Source organism: Leptonotus elevatus, chromosome 7 (genome assembly GCF_054856555.1).
Source record: "Leptonotus elevatus isolate MCC_2025b chromosome 7, RoL_Lele_1.0, whole genome shotgun sequence".
Classification (NCBI taxonomy): domain Eukaryota; kingdom Metazoa; phylum Chordata; class Actinopteri; order Syngnathiformes; family Syngnathidae; genus Leptonotus; species Leptonotus elevatus.
Genome location: NC_141245.1, coordinates 19,651,644 through 19,670,069, shown reverse-complemented (window position 1 = coordinate 19,670,069; position 18,426 = coordinate 19,651,644). Strand labels below are relative to the sequence as shown.

The window sequence follows — 18,426 nt, the reverse complement described above, 5'->3', positions numbered from 1 at the left end:
GCGCGGGAGTGATGGTGACGTCCCCGGTGAGGCGACGTCACCTTCCAACTCGCACCTGCCGCATCTCAACATCTGGACGCCAGCAGATGTTCCCCAATCATTTCTCACATGGGTCAAGGTTACCTACGCCTGCACTTGCACTCTCCTTCATGTTGCTTCAAAGAGTTTTCCAGCATGAGCATGTTGGGACGCTTTTTATGGGAATAAGATGGAAGCCCATACTGCAGAATAAGATGAGTTTTAGAACGTTTGCCTTTTATGGTTTGCAAGCACATTTTAAGAAAATGTAGGTAAAATTGCACCATGTGCAAATAATCTCTGTAATCCTCCATCCTCATTACTGGCGGTTGAGTTGATTTTGGGGGAGGCAATTGCAGGGCACAAATTGACAAACAACTTAGAGCCTACAGTAGTTTTTTTAAGCATTAAATAGAAGACAGGGTAAAAGTATATATATATATATATATATATATATATATATATATATATATATATATATATATATATATATATATATATAGATATATAATGTACTTTGATTAAATACTTAACGATGCAATGATTCTCTATTAGTGGTACGCTGGCTCCCTCTGGTGGAACCTAAAATAGTTACTGCCGAAAACAGTTCAGTTGTGTTGAACTTTTGAGTACAATATTTACATTTCATCTTTGAGATGTTTTGGAACTTCTACTTGGGTAAAAAAAATGTGTTTAACATTGATGTGCAATACATTTCGATCGAATCGTTAATTATGTAGGTTTTGTTTTTAATTTTGCTATATTTAAACAGTTAATGTTCAAACTAGCTTATGATATGAAAAATACTTTCAAGGAATAATTTTTTTTTTTTTTTTTAAATAAACACTTGGGCCTACTACTCTAGTGAATTTAAATGTTGGTCATTTTGTTGTTAAGCTGTTTTTTTCCTTTATTATTTAATTTTTTCTTTACGCTAAAATATATTGTAGTGCAACAAGTTTGAGAACCGCTATATATATTTTTTCTTAAACAGCACCCTCCCCCTCCCCAAACATTCACGTTTTTGTTGTAATTTCATGTAACTAAAAACATGAATAATTTGATTAATACCATGGTAACCAGATTAAATTATATTTTGTGTATATATACACTGTATACAGTAGCCTACTATTCAGTAAAATGTGAATATGTCGTTTGGATTACTGTACTGTTTGTGTTAACACATAAACAAATACAATTTACGGAAAAATTCTCTAATTAAATGGGTTAATTTTTAGTCAAAATCTTCACTGACATAATTTGATTGTCTGAAGTACAAATTTAAGTAAAGAAACAGGTCCCACGCTTCCTCTTTTTTTTAATGTGCAACTTTTCCAACTTTCAACTCTTGACATCCCTTCCCACTGGAAAGTTTGTGCAAAGTTTCCAAGAATGTGAAAACTAAGAATGCTTTACCCCTTTTGAAGCCAATTCTCCCTTTCAAGAAAAGAAGACTTAATAAAGCACAAAAATCTATAGATTGCTGTCAACCAGGTGGACTACTCCTTGCTGAATAAATCATGTGCTGTGTATCTGGCTGTTCTGTATCACCATCCAGCCTATATGAAAAGATTTCTTTTGAACATATTGCTAGAGGCCGTCTGTGTGTGTGTGTGTGTGTGTGTGTGTGTGTGTGTGTGTGTGTGTGTGTGTGTGTGTGTGTGTGTGTGTGTGTGTGTGTGTGTGTGTGTGTGTGTGTGTGTGTGTGTGTGTGTGTGTGTGTGTGTGTGTGTGTGTGTGTGTGTGTGTTTGTTCCAACGTGCCATAAATAATTTGCCTTCAACCTTCACTGGCATGAAAATGGAAACGTGTTGCTTATGAGACAAGAAGGAGAAGAGCGAGCGTACACCTTTGAATGCCAATGTGCGCATGAATTAAACAATAATGCTTGTGACCGTCGACGTCATGCCAAACTGGAGCAGAAATGTTACCTTTGCCACATGCCAACATCGGCTCATGTCGTTAACATGCGCACATACAAAACTGGCCGTCTCCTGAGTCGCCCATGAATCTGCACAGAAAGGAGATCAAATCAAACCGCTGTGGGCGTGAAGGCCAGTGTGAGGTGTCTGAGCGCCACCTAGTGACCGCGAGCACTACTTGACGTAGACACAATATTAGAAACGCCACTCAGTATCATTCCTAAGCTAATACAATAATAGTCACTTTTTTTGGAATGCATGATAATATATTTATTCATTTTTTAAGACAAGCACTAGAAATGAAATGTATTGAACATGTCTTATAAATTCCTCTACATAACTTAAAAAGAGTAAAACACCGTTTGAATAATAATTTATGTCACGGTTCCACCATTTGTGTGACAAAACAGCAATAGACAAAAATAGACTTTTCTCACTGCGTCAAAGGTAGAGAGCGGATATACGGTAGCTTCATGATATCGGAAAACATTGAAGATCGCAATGAGGTTGATTCCAGTTTTGAAAAAAGTGCTAATTTTTGCATCTAGCGACAATTCCGGGCAAGCGAGCAAGCATTTTTGATTCCACACAGAAAAATATATCAAATGTTTCTGTCAAGAGGTTTGAAGGAGAGTCACGCGAATGCATTAAGACAATGTGTTTTCTTACAAAGTGCTTCCAGTCTGAGCGGACTGCAATGAGACATGTACAGTACATTGGCCATGGTTTTAGTTTAGCTTAGCTGCGTGTCGTTATACAAAACATACAGCACGACAATTAAAAAACAAAACCTAATCTATACACATTTTTAAGCGTACTTTTGAGATCGAAATAATCAAAGTTTACCTTGTTTTCCCTTGGGTTGTACGCAACGAAAACATGACAGCCATTTTGTCTTCTGAAATGAAAGAGTCTAAAGCAGAGATGAGGAACCTTTGTCCCATCACAGACCATACGCATGTAAGCTGATGGATGTGACTTTAAATTTTGGACAATGTTTATGTAAAAAATAAAATAATTTAAAAATTGAGTATTCAGCTAAACATCTTATTGATTAACCTGATATACATTGATTTTGCATGAATAGTCAAGTCACAATTTGGTAAGTTTCATATTTTTTTACAAAAATCTATACTATTTGTCAGTCTACACATGTGGTTGTTATTTATTTATTTATTTATTTTTTAACAATTATTGATCGATCAATAGTAATGAAAATGGCTTATTTTCTTTGATGCTGCAATGTTAATGGTTGAACAAACATGTCATTTTGGAGTCTCCTGAAAAGTGACTAATCGTAGGTGCAGGTATTATTTTGTACACTTGGTGCCACCATTCCAACGTCATCCATGACTTTGAGTGTGTATGGCTTTCTTTTTCTTAAAAGACATGAAAAACAAACCCTGGCATTGAAAGAGTTAAATTAGCTAACATTCATACGTTATGTTTTATTCGTGATTTTAGACGTTCTGTTGTACATGTTGTACTTTATTTTCCTTGAGTGTGAAATGATCCAAAACTTTGGATAGTCTTGACTCTTTCCTTCCGGCTCGCCACAACCGCCAACATCTGTAGTCACATTAGTCCGTGTGAAAAATTATGACGATTATTAATTAATTAAATTGCTGTATCCCAAGTTGTGTCAATGCACACATCACATTACCAAAATTTGAATCATGTTTTATAAGTTTAATTAAGGCTGAAGTAGTTTATAATGACATGATATATAAATTCAATGTTGGGGATAGATGGATAGATTTTTTTTTACCGGCTATGTTTCAGATTTTTTTTTGTCACTTAACTTTTGTCATTATTGTCAAATAAAATGTCTATTTAAAGGCAACAATGTTGTTGTTGTTTTTTTATCTTTGTTTTTGTATTTAGGATTGCATGTTAGGTCATATATGGGCCATAGATTCCACAGCCCTGCTCGAAATGAAAGAATAATTAAAGTTGAAGGTGACACTAGCAGCATGCATCCGCCCCCCTCCCCCTAGTGGCAGCTTTGGGTAGGCTCCAGCAGGTTCAATGAAAGGCTTTAAAAAAAAAAGAAGAAGAAGAAAAACAGTCAGATGGTCTGGCAGAGGATAAAGTGCTCTTCTCCTTTGGCCCCGCTGTGCATTGACATAAAAAGCAGTGGGCGACGGGCATCACTCACGGACGCCGGCGCGAGTCCTGACTGCCGACTGATAAAAAGCTTCCTGAGCCAGAGCCTTGGATATCAGCCTGTGCCCGTGGGGAGCGGCGGCCGAGGAGGTGGTGGTGTCTGGGGCCGGCAAGTACCCTAGCCCGGCTCTAGTGGATCTTGTGGGTTTAGGCCTGGGAGCTGCGTAAAAAACCCCCGCCATGTGGTCGTACTGCGCCGGCCTCACTTTAGTGCTCTGAGTCCTTCTGTTGGGCTGAGAGGAAAAAGACCCGGCGTGTTCGCCGTCCGGCGATCTGGCGAGGCGGTGATGATGTTGGTGGCGATTCTCTCGGGTGCTCTGTGACCGCTCGGGCCTCCTGAGGATGCCGGCTCGAGCTTTCTTGAAAGGATCGCTCAGTTCGACGAAACCCCTCTCGGGCAGCGAGGGGATCTTACGAAGCGGCGCCTGCTGGCTCTCGTTCACGAGGACGCGGCGCGGCTCCTGAGACGTGGGCGACGTGGCTTTGACGGCGCTTTGGCTGTCCCTTCCGCCGGCGGACAACATCCCGTTTCCTGGATCAGACTTACTCCTTATGTGCATTATCTCTCTTCCCGTCGAGCCAGCCGGCAAAACTGGACTTTTGTAGGGAGACATTTTTTTATTCTCCCGCGTTTGGTAAACCACCGAGTCCTCACTGTCTATGAACAGCTCCTGATCCAGAGGGCGGCCGTGACATGGCGAGTAGTAGAACTCGGGTGGCACTCTTTCCTTGGTGGACCGTATCCTGTAAGGCTGACGCTGGCGAAAACTGTTGCGTTGGAAAGGATCAAAAGGATATCGGGAGCAGTCGCTAGGGTTGAAATCCGGGTACGGGTTATACAGCACTTCCTCAAAGTGGGGCTGAAGCAGCCTCTGATAAGCCGCCTCCTGCTCAGGATAAAAGTCAGCGGGCGGGCCGTCGGTGCCGGCCAGCTCGTAGCGACTAATTTGCGGCGCGTGGAAGGAGTGTGCCCTCCTGATGGCGGGGTGCAGGGCGAAGCAGTCTTCGGAACTCTGCTGTCGCTGGTTAGCGCCCATAGGGTGCTCGCCTCGGTAGTAGCGTCGGTATTGAGGTGACAGGGGCGGTCCCAACCCCGAGGAAGTGCAGCGGCTCTCCGACGACTGCCTATACATGCGTCTCGCCCCCGAGAGGTGACGGGGCAGAGCGTCGGGTCGAGGGTAGTGAGCGAGTCTCCCGCCGTGAATCTGATGGCGCAGGTTGTGGTAGACGTCGTCGAGCGGTTCAAGCGCCCTGTAGGCGTAGTGGCGGAATGACGGAGACCGCAAAGGGCGCGGGAGGACCTCGTCAATGGAGGCGGGCACGGAGGTCTCGGCAAGAACAGCGCGGAAGTTGAAGATGTTGATGGAGTCGGTGTTGGCGTACACCGGGGAAGTTAAGGGGCTGTGCGGGGAGCAGACGTGCTCGGTGGGAGTCGAGACTCCCACGCTTTGATAGGTGGGTTTCAACGGCGTGACGTCGCCATGCCTGGAGTCCAGGCTGCCCGAGCCGAGCGGGCTGACGTTGGGCGTGAAGTTACTCTCCCGTCGGTCCGCCGCCTGCGAGTATAAGTGTGTGGGCAAGAGGTGCAGTGGCGTTTGCCACTGGGGGGCGCCGGCGTACGCCTGCGGGCACGCCTGGAGATCGAGAGCCGACGGCCGAGCGGGCCTGTCCTGAGCTTCCTGTCTTTGAAGGTGGCGAGGCGGGTGGTTTCTTCTTCTCTGAGAGTCGCCGCTGGCCTTGTGCGCTGACTCGGCCAGCGCCAGCGCCAGTTTGCGTGCGGCGCTCGTCGGGGAAGGGTGAGGAGGGAGAATAGACACTGAACTCATAAGTCTATCTGCTCCTGGGGGGGCAGAAGACAAACAACGCTACAGTATGACAGGACAAACAAAGCTATGGTAAGACGTGATGGGACAGGACACAAAAGCTTTCATAAGAATCTACATGAAAATGCTAACTATGTACAGTGCATGCGGAATGTATTCACAGAACTTTTTACACATCTTTGTACACACAAGGAGTGTCTTTAATTGGCATCCAGCTAGTCAGTAGGACACGTGCACATGGCAAAAGCATGCTCCTCTCATTGCAATTGAAAAAGGACAGTGGTACTGTCTGACCACCTGTAACCTGTAACCGTCAGCTAAATCCTACCCATCAACATAAAGAGTGAAATGTAGGGCTGTTCCATAACACTTTTATTTATACCAGTACCTCTAGTACTTTTGATGTAAACATTTCATTTCAATGACAAAAATAGTGAACAAACCTTTCATTCTGACGCAGATGATGATTTGCCGATTCGGCAAACTGCTGCAGTATAGCGCTTGCTTCAGCCCAGGAAGACTTACTCGATGTAAGAATTATTGTGCATAAACAAGCAAGGAAAGATGGAACATTTTCCAAAAGGCATCAAATTACAGATGAGATATTCTTATAAGTGCATCAGGAATTAGGTGGAGTGGTACAAGTAAAAAAAAAAAAGAAAAAAAAGTTGCCACAGTCGAGAAGAGGTGGGTGGGTGGAATCGGCTGGATCAAACAGTTTGCAGGCAAAATGGGGTTAACTGTATTTTCATTTAGGGATGGGCGAGTACAGATATCAGGTATATATCGGGCCGATACCCGGCCTTGTTTCAAGGTATCGGTTCTCACGACAGCAGCCGAGGATATCGGTCTCCCTCTTGTTTTACTATCAGGAACTAGAAATTACAACAACAGAATATTGCCATTACAAATAAATGAAGCTTCATGAAGCACTTGTGATATTTTTTTACTCTTCTAGATGGTTTAAAAATGCAGTGGAAATTTAATCCATTTCCATTGCACTAGCCTTTATCTTTAAACCAAAAGCACAATCTAGAGGAGTAAAAAATATTGCAAGTGATTTATGAAGCTTCATTTTCCTACCATTAAAAAAAGTACTAGTGGTACTGGGACTTGGTATTGGTATCGGTGACAAGTAGTCAAGAACGTCCCTATTTTTGTTGATCTACTCTTCTAGTACTGTATGGTTTTAACACTCTAACTTGTTAAAAAAGGGTATACAGTAAAATAAAATCATGAAATCTCTCAAATTTTGGTGGCGCTTGGCTTTACTTTAGAGGCTCGACACGCTTATGGCATTGAGCAAAGGCTTTGTCTTTTTTTTTTTTTTTTTTTTTTTTTCTTTTTTTCTTTTTAGAGCTCAGTATTGTTCATTCGGAAATGTCATCATCATTGCTCTTTTTTTTTTTTTTTTTAAATATATATATATATATATATACACATATATACATACATATATACATATATACATACATACATACATACATTTTTTTTTTTGTGTGTGTGGGTGAGTATGTGTGTGTGCGTGCGTGCGTGCGTGCGTGCGTGCGTGTGTTTGTTAGCTCACCAGAAAACCTATTAGAAAAAAAAAAAAAAAAAAAAAAAAAAAAAAATCTCATACCGTTCACCTAAATCGAACACCAGGAGACCCGAGGGGACCGAAGAAAACCAAGGAAGGTGAAATCCAGCACCGACCAGACACCCCCCACCAGAACTCCTCCCCAGCCCAAGAAACATCCAGACCCCAACAAATCCAAAAAACATAAAATCAGGGAGGCCTCAAGAGACCAACGGAGAGACCGAGAAAAGGAAGGAAGGACAGACGAAGCCGCGTGAGATCCGAGACACCAGCCTCCACCGATTCAATAACCTGAGGAGGAAACAGATTGTGTCTGAGTTTCGGTAGATGCTGGTGTGGTGGATCTGGCATGCATGAAAATCTCCACCAAAGAGGGGAGCCGTCGACCCCCGCCGGAACAGAGCAAGCGCAACACCTCAGGGCCCCCCAGGCCGCGGCAGCGCCAAAGGACGACCCCCGGGCCCCACCAGGGCCACCGGCCGGAGAGCAAACCCAGGAGCAGGAGCGCCCCCCGCCCCAACCCGGCCCGCGCCCCCGGCCCAACGCAGCAGGACGGGGCACTGCAGGCCCACCAGGCACCCCACCGGCCCCCAACCCCCGCCCCCCCCCACAACCCCCATCCACCCCCGCCACCCACCCCAACCCAGCCCCAGCCGCCCCCATGCCCCCAATCCCCCAGACACCCCCCACCCCCAGCACCCCCCCACCCCGCAACCCCCACCACCGCCCCCCCCCCCCCAACAAAGCCGCCCCCCCCCCCCGACCCCACCCCGACCAACCGGCAGCCCCCCAACCCCCGACCCCCAGCCCCCGGGGACCACCCGCACCCAGGCACCGGCGCCGAAGAGGGGCCGGGCAGCGGAGCGGAGAGGGCAGCCACGCCCACCCCACCCCCCGCCGTGTGGAAGGACGGAACACCGGGGGCAGAAGGGGGAGATGGGGGCACCGGAGGGCGGCCGACACCCCCGAACCCCAGGCCCAGCGGGGGAAGGCCCCGGTCGTCACCCCAGCGTTCTTTGTGAAAATTAACCCCTGTTACTGAGTCCGCCAGCTCGCGGACTGGCGAACTCTACCCCTAAACCGTGAATGTGACCCCACCCAGTGTATATACAAGTGTGTGTGTGTGGTGCATTAAAATTAGGAGCAGGTGAACCGGAGCCGATGGAAATGATATTCCCACGCTCCGATCCACCCGCCACCCAAGCATGTTGCTGAGTGTATGTGGTGCATTAAAAAAAAATAGATAGGGCGGGGGGGGGGGGCGGGTGGCGACACGGACAGGGGACCGCAGCACTGCTCTATACTGCGGCCCCCAACCGATGGCACCCCCACAAGCCCCCCCCCCCCACCCACAAGTTGTGTGGTGTATTAAAATTGGAGGGGAGTTGTAGGGTGAAGACGGTGTTTCCACCCTACCCCACCCCCCAAAGTGTGTTATGTGCCCTATATGTCTATAAAAGTGTATTGTGCAAACCTAGTGTAGTGAGCAAAGGCTTTGAATACTAACATATATATGATTTCTTTACCAACAAAATGTAGAAAAAGTGAAGCCCTGTAAATACTTTCTGGATGCACTGTACAGGAAGTGATGGCTTTAAAGGAGAGTTATACTGACCAGGATCCGGCAGGTTCTGTGTGGAGTCCGTTAGCACCGACGCTTGACTCGCTGAGCTGCGTGGGCTGCAATGTCGGTACGGCGCTCGGGGCTCCTTCCCATCTGCCGTCAGAGCTTCACGTGTCTCCGCTGTGAGAGGAGAAGACGTGAGAGGTGCAGGTGAGGCAGATGAACATCTGTTGGTGTTTTCTTTTTGGAGGTGACCTTCTTACCTTTTCTAAACTGCACGGGGCTGTTGATGTTGTTCGTAGTGGTGGCGGCGTCTGACTCGCCCCTCCTTAATTTGAGCCCCTCCCTGTTTCGTGCCACCCGAGGAGTCGCAGAGGCCAGGCTGCACTGGAAGGACATGGGGTCAAAGTCCAAGGAAGACATTCCGGCAACGGGCGGGTAGAGGTCAATGTCGTCTTCCGGCAGGGGTGGTGAAAGTTCTTCAGCGCTGCTCTGACTGAACGGAGGTTTGCTTTTGGTTGTGGATGAGTCGTCTCTGCCGGATGCGGGCACGGCCTCGCTGGTGGAGCGGGGGCGGAGATGCTGGTATTTTGGAGGTTCTCCTGTATGGGGAAATTAAGATTGTAAAGACTAAAACCACAGTCCACAGAAAAAAAATATTCATTTTGAAAAATTCATGTATTGTGGTCTTTTGTTGACAAGTAAAGAAAACAGTTTAAAAAAAAATTTAATACATTTTTTTTATTTTTTTAAATAAAAATTACACATCCTTGTTCACCAATGAAGCACTGAGACTTTGTCATACTTTTTTGGCACGTCTTTCAGCATTACTGCACCAGTGCACATTTGCTAGTGTTTTTGGTATAGTACCAGAGTGACACGAAATACTGGCTATGAAAAACTGTTTTAACAAACAATTAACCAGCACCTATTTGTGGTTTGCTATTTCACCTATTAATTTTTTTTTATGTGGAACCAACACTACACAAAAATTGACCTTTTTGCAGTTATTTGTGTATTTTGTGCTTCTGCTCTGTATTCTGACCGTGCTCGGGGAACGCAGAGGAGATTAACTCCCGTTGCATGTCGCCAAACTTTTCGGCCCGATGGTCGAACAACATGAGCTACCGGGAGACAGAGGGTCGCACTGCATTCTTGGTTTATTATTATTTTGACACACTTTTATATCTGCCTTGGCACACGCTTGTCTTTTACCACGGACTGGTAGAAACACTCCCAAACACTTCCGCCTTCCCAGCGCTTCCGCGAAGCGAGAGAGAGCGCGCACGTACCTTCGGTCACGAACCACCCATCATTATTTTACATTATACAATTCTTAAAAGATATGTGTGTGAAAAATATGGTTATTTTAACACTCCGATTTGCGTCAATGACTTACACCTTTAAGTGCACAGTTTCACAATATTATGAGTACTGATTTACGGTACATTAGTGGTAATTCAGCATACAGCGCCATTGAAAATGTTCAACCTCCTTATTCAATTATATGTATTTGCATAATGTGCAAAATTAATTTAATTTTGGTGCGGCTATATGTTACATACATATACAGTAGTACACTATTAATTTTGTGACAAATTATGGGTGGGTGGACAATACGTGTATATCTATTTAACTGTAACGTGTGGAAGCTTTAAAAAAATATACAAGTGGCATTAGGCATGACTTAATTGCTGATTACCTTCCAAATTGTGCAGCGAGTTGAGCGATTCTTCACTTTTTGCCGAGCGCAATGTACCGCTGTCACCTCTGCCACCTATTTCAGCAAGAAAAGTGAACAGCATGCATCAATAAAACCGAAAATGAAAAACAGGCCGAGTCAACTGAACCCACCTGGCAGTGCGATGCTCTTTATCTCATTGGGCTCGCTGGGATGTCGCTTCAGTTTACGCTTGGACACAGAATGGGACTTACCCAGGTGGAAGAAGGACAGCCAGTTGCCCACAGGAGACTTCTTGGCTTTGATTGGAGCGCGCTTGACACTATAAAACAGAGAATTGAAAATTGGGGGCTTATCCTCATTAGAATTAGGTTACATCTCTGATGTCATCCCAATGCTAACATTATTTATATGCAGTCATATTCATCATCAAAATAAAGCATTCAACCGCAGAAACGGTCCTTGAACGCACCTCTCCAGCGGCAGCTCAATGACCGTATGGAACTTGCCCATCAGAGCCCCAGGCCCCTCCCCGACCTCGATGTAATCACTGTTGCTGAGGCAGGGGGTGGTGGCTGGGGAGCTCAGCTGAGCCTGAGTGCGTGCTTGAGCCTCCTCCAGAGACAGCAACTTGGTGGACGGGGAGCACACGAGCAGCGACTTTGGTCTGGATAAGGTATTGTTACCTAGGAGACAAATGTGTGGAGTCAGCGCCACCTTGTGGACAAAACCCACTGATGTGTGTGGTTTGCGGACTCACCGGTGCTTTCCCGAATGACAGCGCTGAGCTTGGTGCTAAAAAGCGCATCTGTGTTGTTGAGGATGAACTCCACCACCACCGACTGGATGCGCACCTCCATGAAGGCCGCCGTGCCGCTGAAGCAGGCCGACTCAATCTGTCTGGACCTGAAACGCACATCCATACGGTCACAACCTACTTCAAGATACTGTATTTGCACTGTGAGGGCTGTCAATTTACACTTTAATGTCTGACTCACCTGAGCAGGTTTGGCGCCCACACGATGGCCAAGTTTTTAGTGTGCATGTTGGTGCTGGAGCTAAAGGTGGCCAGATGGGACAAGTGCCTCATGAGGTACTCCAGCGTCCTGCACACGAAAAAACATTGTAAGTTTCTGTTTGTAAAATAGAACAACATATCTAGTCTACACAATATGATGAAATTGTGCAAAATGTATTTACATGTGATGCTACCAAACCTTGTGATTTGGTATATTCCAAAAATGTATTGTCATGGATTGCCGTTAAATATTATTGTTGTCCAGATTAAAAAATAAATAAAAAAAGTAGTGATGCAAAATGTTCATTTCATTGAGGTCTGACATATGTTCAGTGCTGCACAATTACTTCATAGTTATTTATTACTACTATTTTGGTTACCTTATGTAGCCTCAAGAGGGGCACGATTTTAGCAACAGCTCTCAATAGGATGCTGTACAGTTGTACAGCCACAAATGTATTGCTCAAGAACAGCTCTTTGCCAAATACAATGAGCTTAATTGTTTGAAAACATGGTTTTACTAGATTTCATTTGATACACAGCACAAATTAGAGTTACGTCAGTCTTTATTATTTCTGAATTATGGCTCAAAGGCCAACTTCCGATTTTGTAACATAAAGTTACAGTTGTAGCCACCAGGGTGCGCCATCGAACTGCGAAGCAAACCTGTAATGTGGAGGAGGCAACTGCTGGATGACGTTATGGATTTTAACCAGCCTCTCCTCATCTGTGGCTGCAGACACAGCCTCCTGTGAGGATAAAGCAAGCGAGAAGGAGAGGATTCGTTTCCCATTCACTCTTTAGCAACCACTAACAGGCTCACACTCACTGAGAATCTGTCATACAGCTGGTAGGTGAGCAGAGGGTTGGGAAGCTCCCGGAAGTACAGCTTGCAGAGGGAGCCCACCGAATGGATGTCCTGTTGAAAGAGGTCTCGGCCAAGGTCGGGAATCTGCTCCGAGTCGAACTCGTGCCTGAACGTGGACACATGAAAAAAGCATTAGATAAGACGCAGAGCAGAGTGGGAGCCATCCTACTGATCATCTGTGCATTTGAACACTGGGAAATTCATATTTCTGTATGATATTCATTTACACAGCATATATACTGTGACTGTAGATAGGAAAATCATAACAGAGGTTGTACTAAGGATAATGTTACGTCAAAAAGTTACCATTTTACAATATTATGATACACTTTTTACATATTAAGTCATTTGCTCCCCAAAATGTATGAATATGTTCTATTTTAAAGATTACCATGGTCCTAAAAACATATTCATACGTTTTTATGCTAGAGCAAACAGAAGGCTTTGATGCAGCCTCTGAACTGAAGAGAATGCTTAAAGCAATGGTAGTTATTACAAAAACGGCCAGCAGGTGGCAGCAGAGTATAAGAGATCAATCAGGGCCTCTGTTTTCAACAGATTTGTGAATAATGTTTAAACTTAGCTATATTCTAATGCTAATTGCTGCAAAACAGAAACAAGAAAAGGCTAATCTTTCTTTTGATAGGCTCCATGTTTTTCATAGCAATAGAACACAATATTGTGCGGGCCTTGCAAAATCAGTCAAAATCCAGTAAAACAGCCGGGAGCAAAGGGGGTTGCTTCAGTGAAAATGGCTGGGAGTGAATGAGTTAATTGTGCTGGTAAGAGGAGCTACGTGGACGAGCTTTGCACCAACATGAGTGATTTACATAACATGTCTGAAGTATAAAAAAAAACACACAAAAAAATACTGTGAACAAAACCTTTGTGACGCAAATGACAATTCACCTGCGGCAGTATATTTACTTATCCCTAATGATTATTCTTTCAAAATAATAACTTCAAAAAATGAAAGCACTTTCAAACCACAATCAAATTCAAGCATTTTAAAGAAAGTCAAGCATCAGTTAAATTTCAATTAACCTGAGTTTCTGGATGTTGGAGGAGATTCCAGACAGCCTGTAGATTCCGTCCACCACGCCGTGCTTCTCGATGAAATCGGCGCAGCTCTTCACGACCTGAGGGACTGACGGCAGAGAACAAAACCAGCTATTTACAGCCAGTTTTCACACAAAATCGTTACGATTTGTTTTGTTACTGGCGAGCTGCTCACCACCTGCGGTTTTAGGCAACAAGACGGAGTGAGTCATCATGAGCTATAATGTTTTATTGCACTGCAATTCTGGTAAATGGATGAGCGGGGCTGGTGATATTAAGCTTTTTTTTTTCTCCCCCTCACTATGAATAAATCCCTTGAGAGGATTAAAAACAGACATCGAATTGATCTGACTAACACATGCAGGCTAATGCTGCTACTCGTTTATTGATCTACATTTCATTGTTGGTATTTATAGTGGCAAGCAAGTATTTCCAATTTTGAGATTTTTTTTGTTTCTATTCTACCAAGGTACATTCCTTGCACACACTATTAGAAACAAACAATTTCAGATTTTGCCTGATATCTTTCACCTTCGTGTTCCGAGCCGTGGAGGTGTTCGCCCAGGTCGCAGCCAAACACTCGCTCCCTGAGGATGCCGCGCTGGCGGAGCTTCTGCGGCGGCGGCCGCGATTTCATGAAAGATCTCAGGAAGGTAACCAGCTTGCCGTGCTTCTTACATACTGATGATCACAAGATACAAAAAACCCACTTGAATGCAATCCCAGAGGAAAGTTGTACATCAATTATTAGGGATGTAAAGATAATGGCAATATTGTGATATTAAAACTGCCACAATATCGTCGTCGTCATGTCACGATATTAAACGCAACACATCTGTTAAAAAAGTCAGGTTGATTTCCATTTTCATTACCACCCACTGGTGGCTAGTTTTTTAGTGCAGTTTAATTTTCCCAAGGCATGTTTTGGCCCTTATATGTTTAAAATCCATGCTAATGGTCAGATGAAAGGGAACGTAATATGCTTGTGAATGAGTCAATATGTGGAGGAACTCAATGTGTCCATGCATTAGCAAGTGCCACAATATTACAACCTTAGATTGTAGGTTGTTTATATGCATTGCTGTTGTGTACAAAAGCACAATATTCTTTTTTAGTATGAGCTCTTTTGTTTTTGAAATATTGTAACCTTTTTTTATATCGCCCACCTCCCCACAATATCGTGATAATTATCATATTATGACCTTCATATTGTAATAATATCGTATTGTGATGTTCGGATATCGTTACATCCCTATAAACTATGTAGTAAAGAGAAAGGGGGCGGTGTACCAGGTTTGGGAACCGAACTTTGAACACTGGGAGGGAGCTTGTCGTTTATCAACTCGACACAGTCGCTCGGGAAGAAACCAACCTGGGAAAAGATACAGACAGACTCATATACTTGTAAGTTTCAAGGAGAGCGTAGCTGTCAGGACATTATTGTGGGCAAGGGGGGTGTATGAAGTGAAATAGGTCAGTGAGCATAAGGGTAAGGAGGTGCTTCAGGGCAGGAAATGTCTAAACGCCACTGTGGCCAACGTCTTTTTGGCCCAGTCGGCAAGGATCTTGAAAAGATTTCACTTAAAAAGAATGTCTTTCCATCATATCCATTGGGGGTGGATATGATTGTAGAGGTATTATACTGTATGTTGTTTTTTTATATTTCCAAATATCCATTGCCTGTATTCATTATCACTACGAATCATCAAAACAAGAATTTGCCTCACCGGAGGAAAAAAAAAAGTGTATTGTAAGGGTAATACAAATAATACAAAATAATCCATTTTACCTGAAAGCCGTGTTTCCCTCTCCACCAGCCTGTGTCCTCTTTGGGAGGCATGTCGATGACTGAAACAATGTCCCCTACCTGACATGACATAATTACACCTGCATTAGCCTGTTAAACTATAGTGTATTATAGCAACCTAACAAAAAACAAGAATTTACTCTACAGATGTGTTCTTTTTTTTTTTATAGGTCACAGATCTTTTGATATGGTGTTGTTACCTCAAAAGTCAATTCGTCGGTGGCCTGAGCTGCGTAGCGTTTGGTGACGTGGGCGGCAGCGATAGCAGGGACATTGATGGACGCCTCCTCAGACACCAGCAGATGGTTACCCTTGTTGTCAATCTACAATACAACATTTGACCACAGTCTTTATTTCACAAAATTAGATGAGGATCCATGCAGTGATTTTGTGTTGGCACGTTTTGGTGTATTATAAACGTACTTCATTCATTCAAAAAAAAAAAAAAAGTTGTCTACCTCCATCCATGTTAGGACCGGACCACAATTGATCTTGTTGTCAGCGATGACGGAGAAGTGGGACAAGTAGGTGGCCAACATTTTGTTCACTGACTGAAGAGAAACAATGTTCGTGTTAAGACTCAATAAATAGAATGAAGACCCAGGTATTGAGAGGGACATGTACCAGACCCACATGAATCGCCACAATATAAAGACACAGCGTTACATTTGATATCTTTGTGTTTTTCAGCGACTGAGGTTCTCCTTTCCCACATGTGAGGGCATTCTCACTCTAAAAGAGAATTGTTGAACCAATTTAAGATTACAAATTGAATTGTTGACCAACTTAAAAAAAAATTGTGTGCTTCAATTGGTCACCCAGAATTGAATTCAGTTAGTTAATCCAAAGTGAATATATTAAGTTTAATTAGTTCATTAAACTCAATATATTCACTTTGGATTAATTGAATTCATGTGAATATATTAAGTTAAGTTAAAAAACGAATAATTAATTAGACTAATTATATTAACTTTGGATTAACTTAATTCAATCGTTTGTTACCATTTAAAGTGATTTTTTTTTTTTTAATTGGTCAACAATTCAATTTGTAATCTTAAATTGGTTCAACAATTCTCTTTTTAAAAGTGTAGTAAGTACATTGGAACCTGTGTTCATGGACTTAATTGGTTCAGAGTCTCTCACTACAAGAATGCTAAAAATTATGTCTTGTATGATGTCTCATTGGACTGTTCAGGTGTAACATTGCAGGTGACTGATGTGACAGGTGAGAAGAACAGTAGATTGCCAGCACCTCAGCCGTGTCCTTCACTGGGTCGTATTTGGGCAGCTCAGTGAGTTGTGAGTAGCGGCGGTCATAGATGCACAAGTGCAGATGTTTGTCCAGCACGCGGAAGTCCTCGTAGGATCTCTTCACCAGCCAGTTTCGAGTCTGGAAGAGGGCGAAAGTGTTTAAAGATATTGAAATCTTGATGTGAGTGGTTAAAATTACAAGGCAGGAGTACCTGGCAGGTTATCTGGACTAGGAAGAGAAGTTCTTTGGAGTCCTGGGCCCCCTTTGGGCCTGCACTTTGCCCTTCTGTAAAGGCCAACTAAGAAGGAAGTAGATGAAAAATAGGGGTTCAAGACAAGGAGAACTCAGATTCTAAATAATTGATGTCCTCTGTGGGTGTGACCTGGAAATAAGAGAAACATACTACCTCATTTCACAATTGATTTTGTTTTTTCCACATTTTCACACTTTGCAAACTCAGCTAAGAGAAATAATCAGATAGTCTATTCAGTCACTCAGTTTTTACATGCCATTATTTGAAAAAGGTTCATTCTGTATTCATCAATAGTGCAGTCAGAAATACATAAATAATTCCATAAGCTGCAAAGATATAAGCGCTTTGAGCCTTTTTTTCCCCCCGCCCTGTTCAAACCAACCGTCCTCTTTAGCAATGCTCAAAAACAGTTTGGGAATACATTGGCAGATGTGGAAGCAACGAGTCGAGGGAGCTTTTGGTTATTTATAACGGTTTAAAGCACATTGAGACGGGCTGTTATACAACACACGGCGACCCAGTTAACTCCTACGAAGTGGTGGAAAGGACCAGACTCAATGAGAAACGGCGTGTCTGCTAAAGAAGCAAAGAACAACCATTTAGTGTGTTTTATTAAACACATACAGAAGGAATTCTGAAGGCGGATGAGGTGGGATAAGATTAAACAGCTCATCAACGGGAAATAATTCACACTAGATTTTACATTAAATAATAGCGGTACTTGCATTGAGAACAGCATCAGCCTCAGCTATCGTCAATTTTATTTTGTCACCAAATTAATTAAAGGTATGGTCCAAAGCCGACACGCGAGGAAGCAGCCAACAACCAATCAGGAGCGGGCGTTCGCGCAGCCAAATTTGCATGTGCCACTGATAGTAGCTTGCCTCCGTGGCTCGAGGATGCAGCCAACCACGAACGAGCGTGAAACAAGCCCACCAATCAGGAGCGGGCGTTCACACAGTCACATTTGCATATGTCACTGATAGTAGCTTGCCTCCGTGGCTTAGCTGTAATGAAAACGTTGCGTCTTCGCCCAAAAACGTCCTGGACAGGCCAAAACAGATCCTTTGGACAAATACTTTTGATATGTGTGCAAATAGCAGTCTCCTGCAATCAATGTTGTCCAAATATTTCGGCATGGGCAAGTGCGGATATCTGGTCTTATTTCAAGGTATTGGTACTCGTGCCTCTTGTGGCTGTTTTACAATCAGGAAATAGAAATGAGTATATAAAATTGCCAATGATTTCATGCAATTTTAAGGAAAAATGTAGCTTGAATATGTAAGTTTTTTGGGGGAAATTTTTATGTATCAAAAGGTACTAGTGAAATTGGTACTTGGTATCGGTGACTACTCGAGAATTCACACTGGTATTGGTCTGCAAAAAAAGTGATCTCCAACATCCCTACAAAAAATA

General features: G+C 43.6%; 1 protein-coding gene across 3 annotated transcripts in view; it reads right to left on the bottom strand.

Moving 5' to 3' along the window:
• Window positions 1–2,195: 2,195 nt before the first annotated feature.
• Window positions 2,196–18,426, bottom strand: part of LOC147171420 (uncharacterized) — a 29,155-nt gene continuing 12,924 nt past the window's right edge. For 2 of the 3 annotated variants that reach the window (XM_086079723.1, XM_086079725.1), the window contains 18 exons: window positions 16,969–17,055; window positions 16,758–16,895; window positions 15,964–16,056; window positions 15,706–15,828; window positions 15,488–15,565; window positions 14,989–15,070; window positions 14,230–14,379; window positions 13,684–13,786; window positions 12,601–12,745; window positions 12,438–12,520; window positions 11,752–11,859; window positions 11,514–11,659; window positions 11,226–11,439; window positions 10,927–11,075; window positions 10,775–10,849; window positions 9,336–9,674; window positions 9,124–9,252; window positions 2,196–5,946 (listed from right to left, as the gene is read on the bottom strand). In XM_086079723.1, the coding sequence (XP_085935849.1) occupies window positions 4,091–5,946; window positions 9,124–9,252; window positions 9,336–9,674; window positions 10,775–10,849; window positions 10,927–11,075; window positions 11,226–11,439; window positions 11,514–11,659; window positions 11,752–11,859; window positions 12,438–12,520; window positions 12,601–12,745; window positions 13,684–13,786; window positions 14,230–14,379; window positions 14,989–15,070; window positions 15,488–15,565; window positions 15,706–15,828; window positions 15,964–16,056; window positions 16,758–16,895; window positions 16,969–17,055 (4,098 nt within the window). In that variant the 3' untranslated portion in view covers window positions 2,196–4,090. The remainder of the gene's footprint in view (window positions 5,947–9,123; window positions 9,253–9,335; window positions 9,675–10,774; window positions 10,850–10,926; window positions 11,076–11,225; window positions 11,440–11,513; window positions 11,660–11,751; window positions 11,860–12,437; window positions 12,521–12,600; window positions 12,746–13,683; window positions 13,787–14,229; window positions 14,380–14,988; window positions 15,071–15,487; window positions 15,566–15,705; window positions 15,829–15,963; window positions 16,057–16,757; window positions 16,896–16,968; window positions 17,056–18,426) is intronic. The other variant, XM_086079724.1, reaches the window with a different exon arrangement.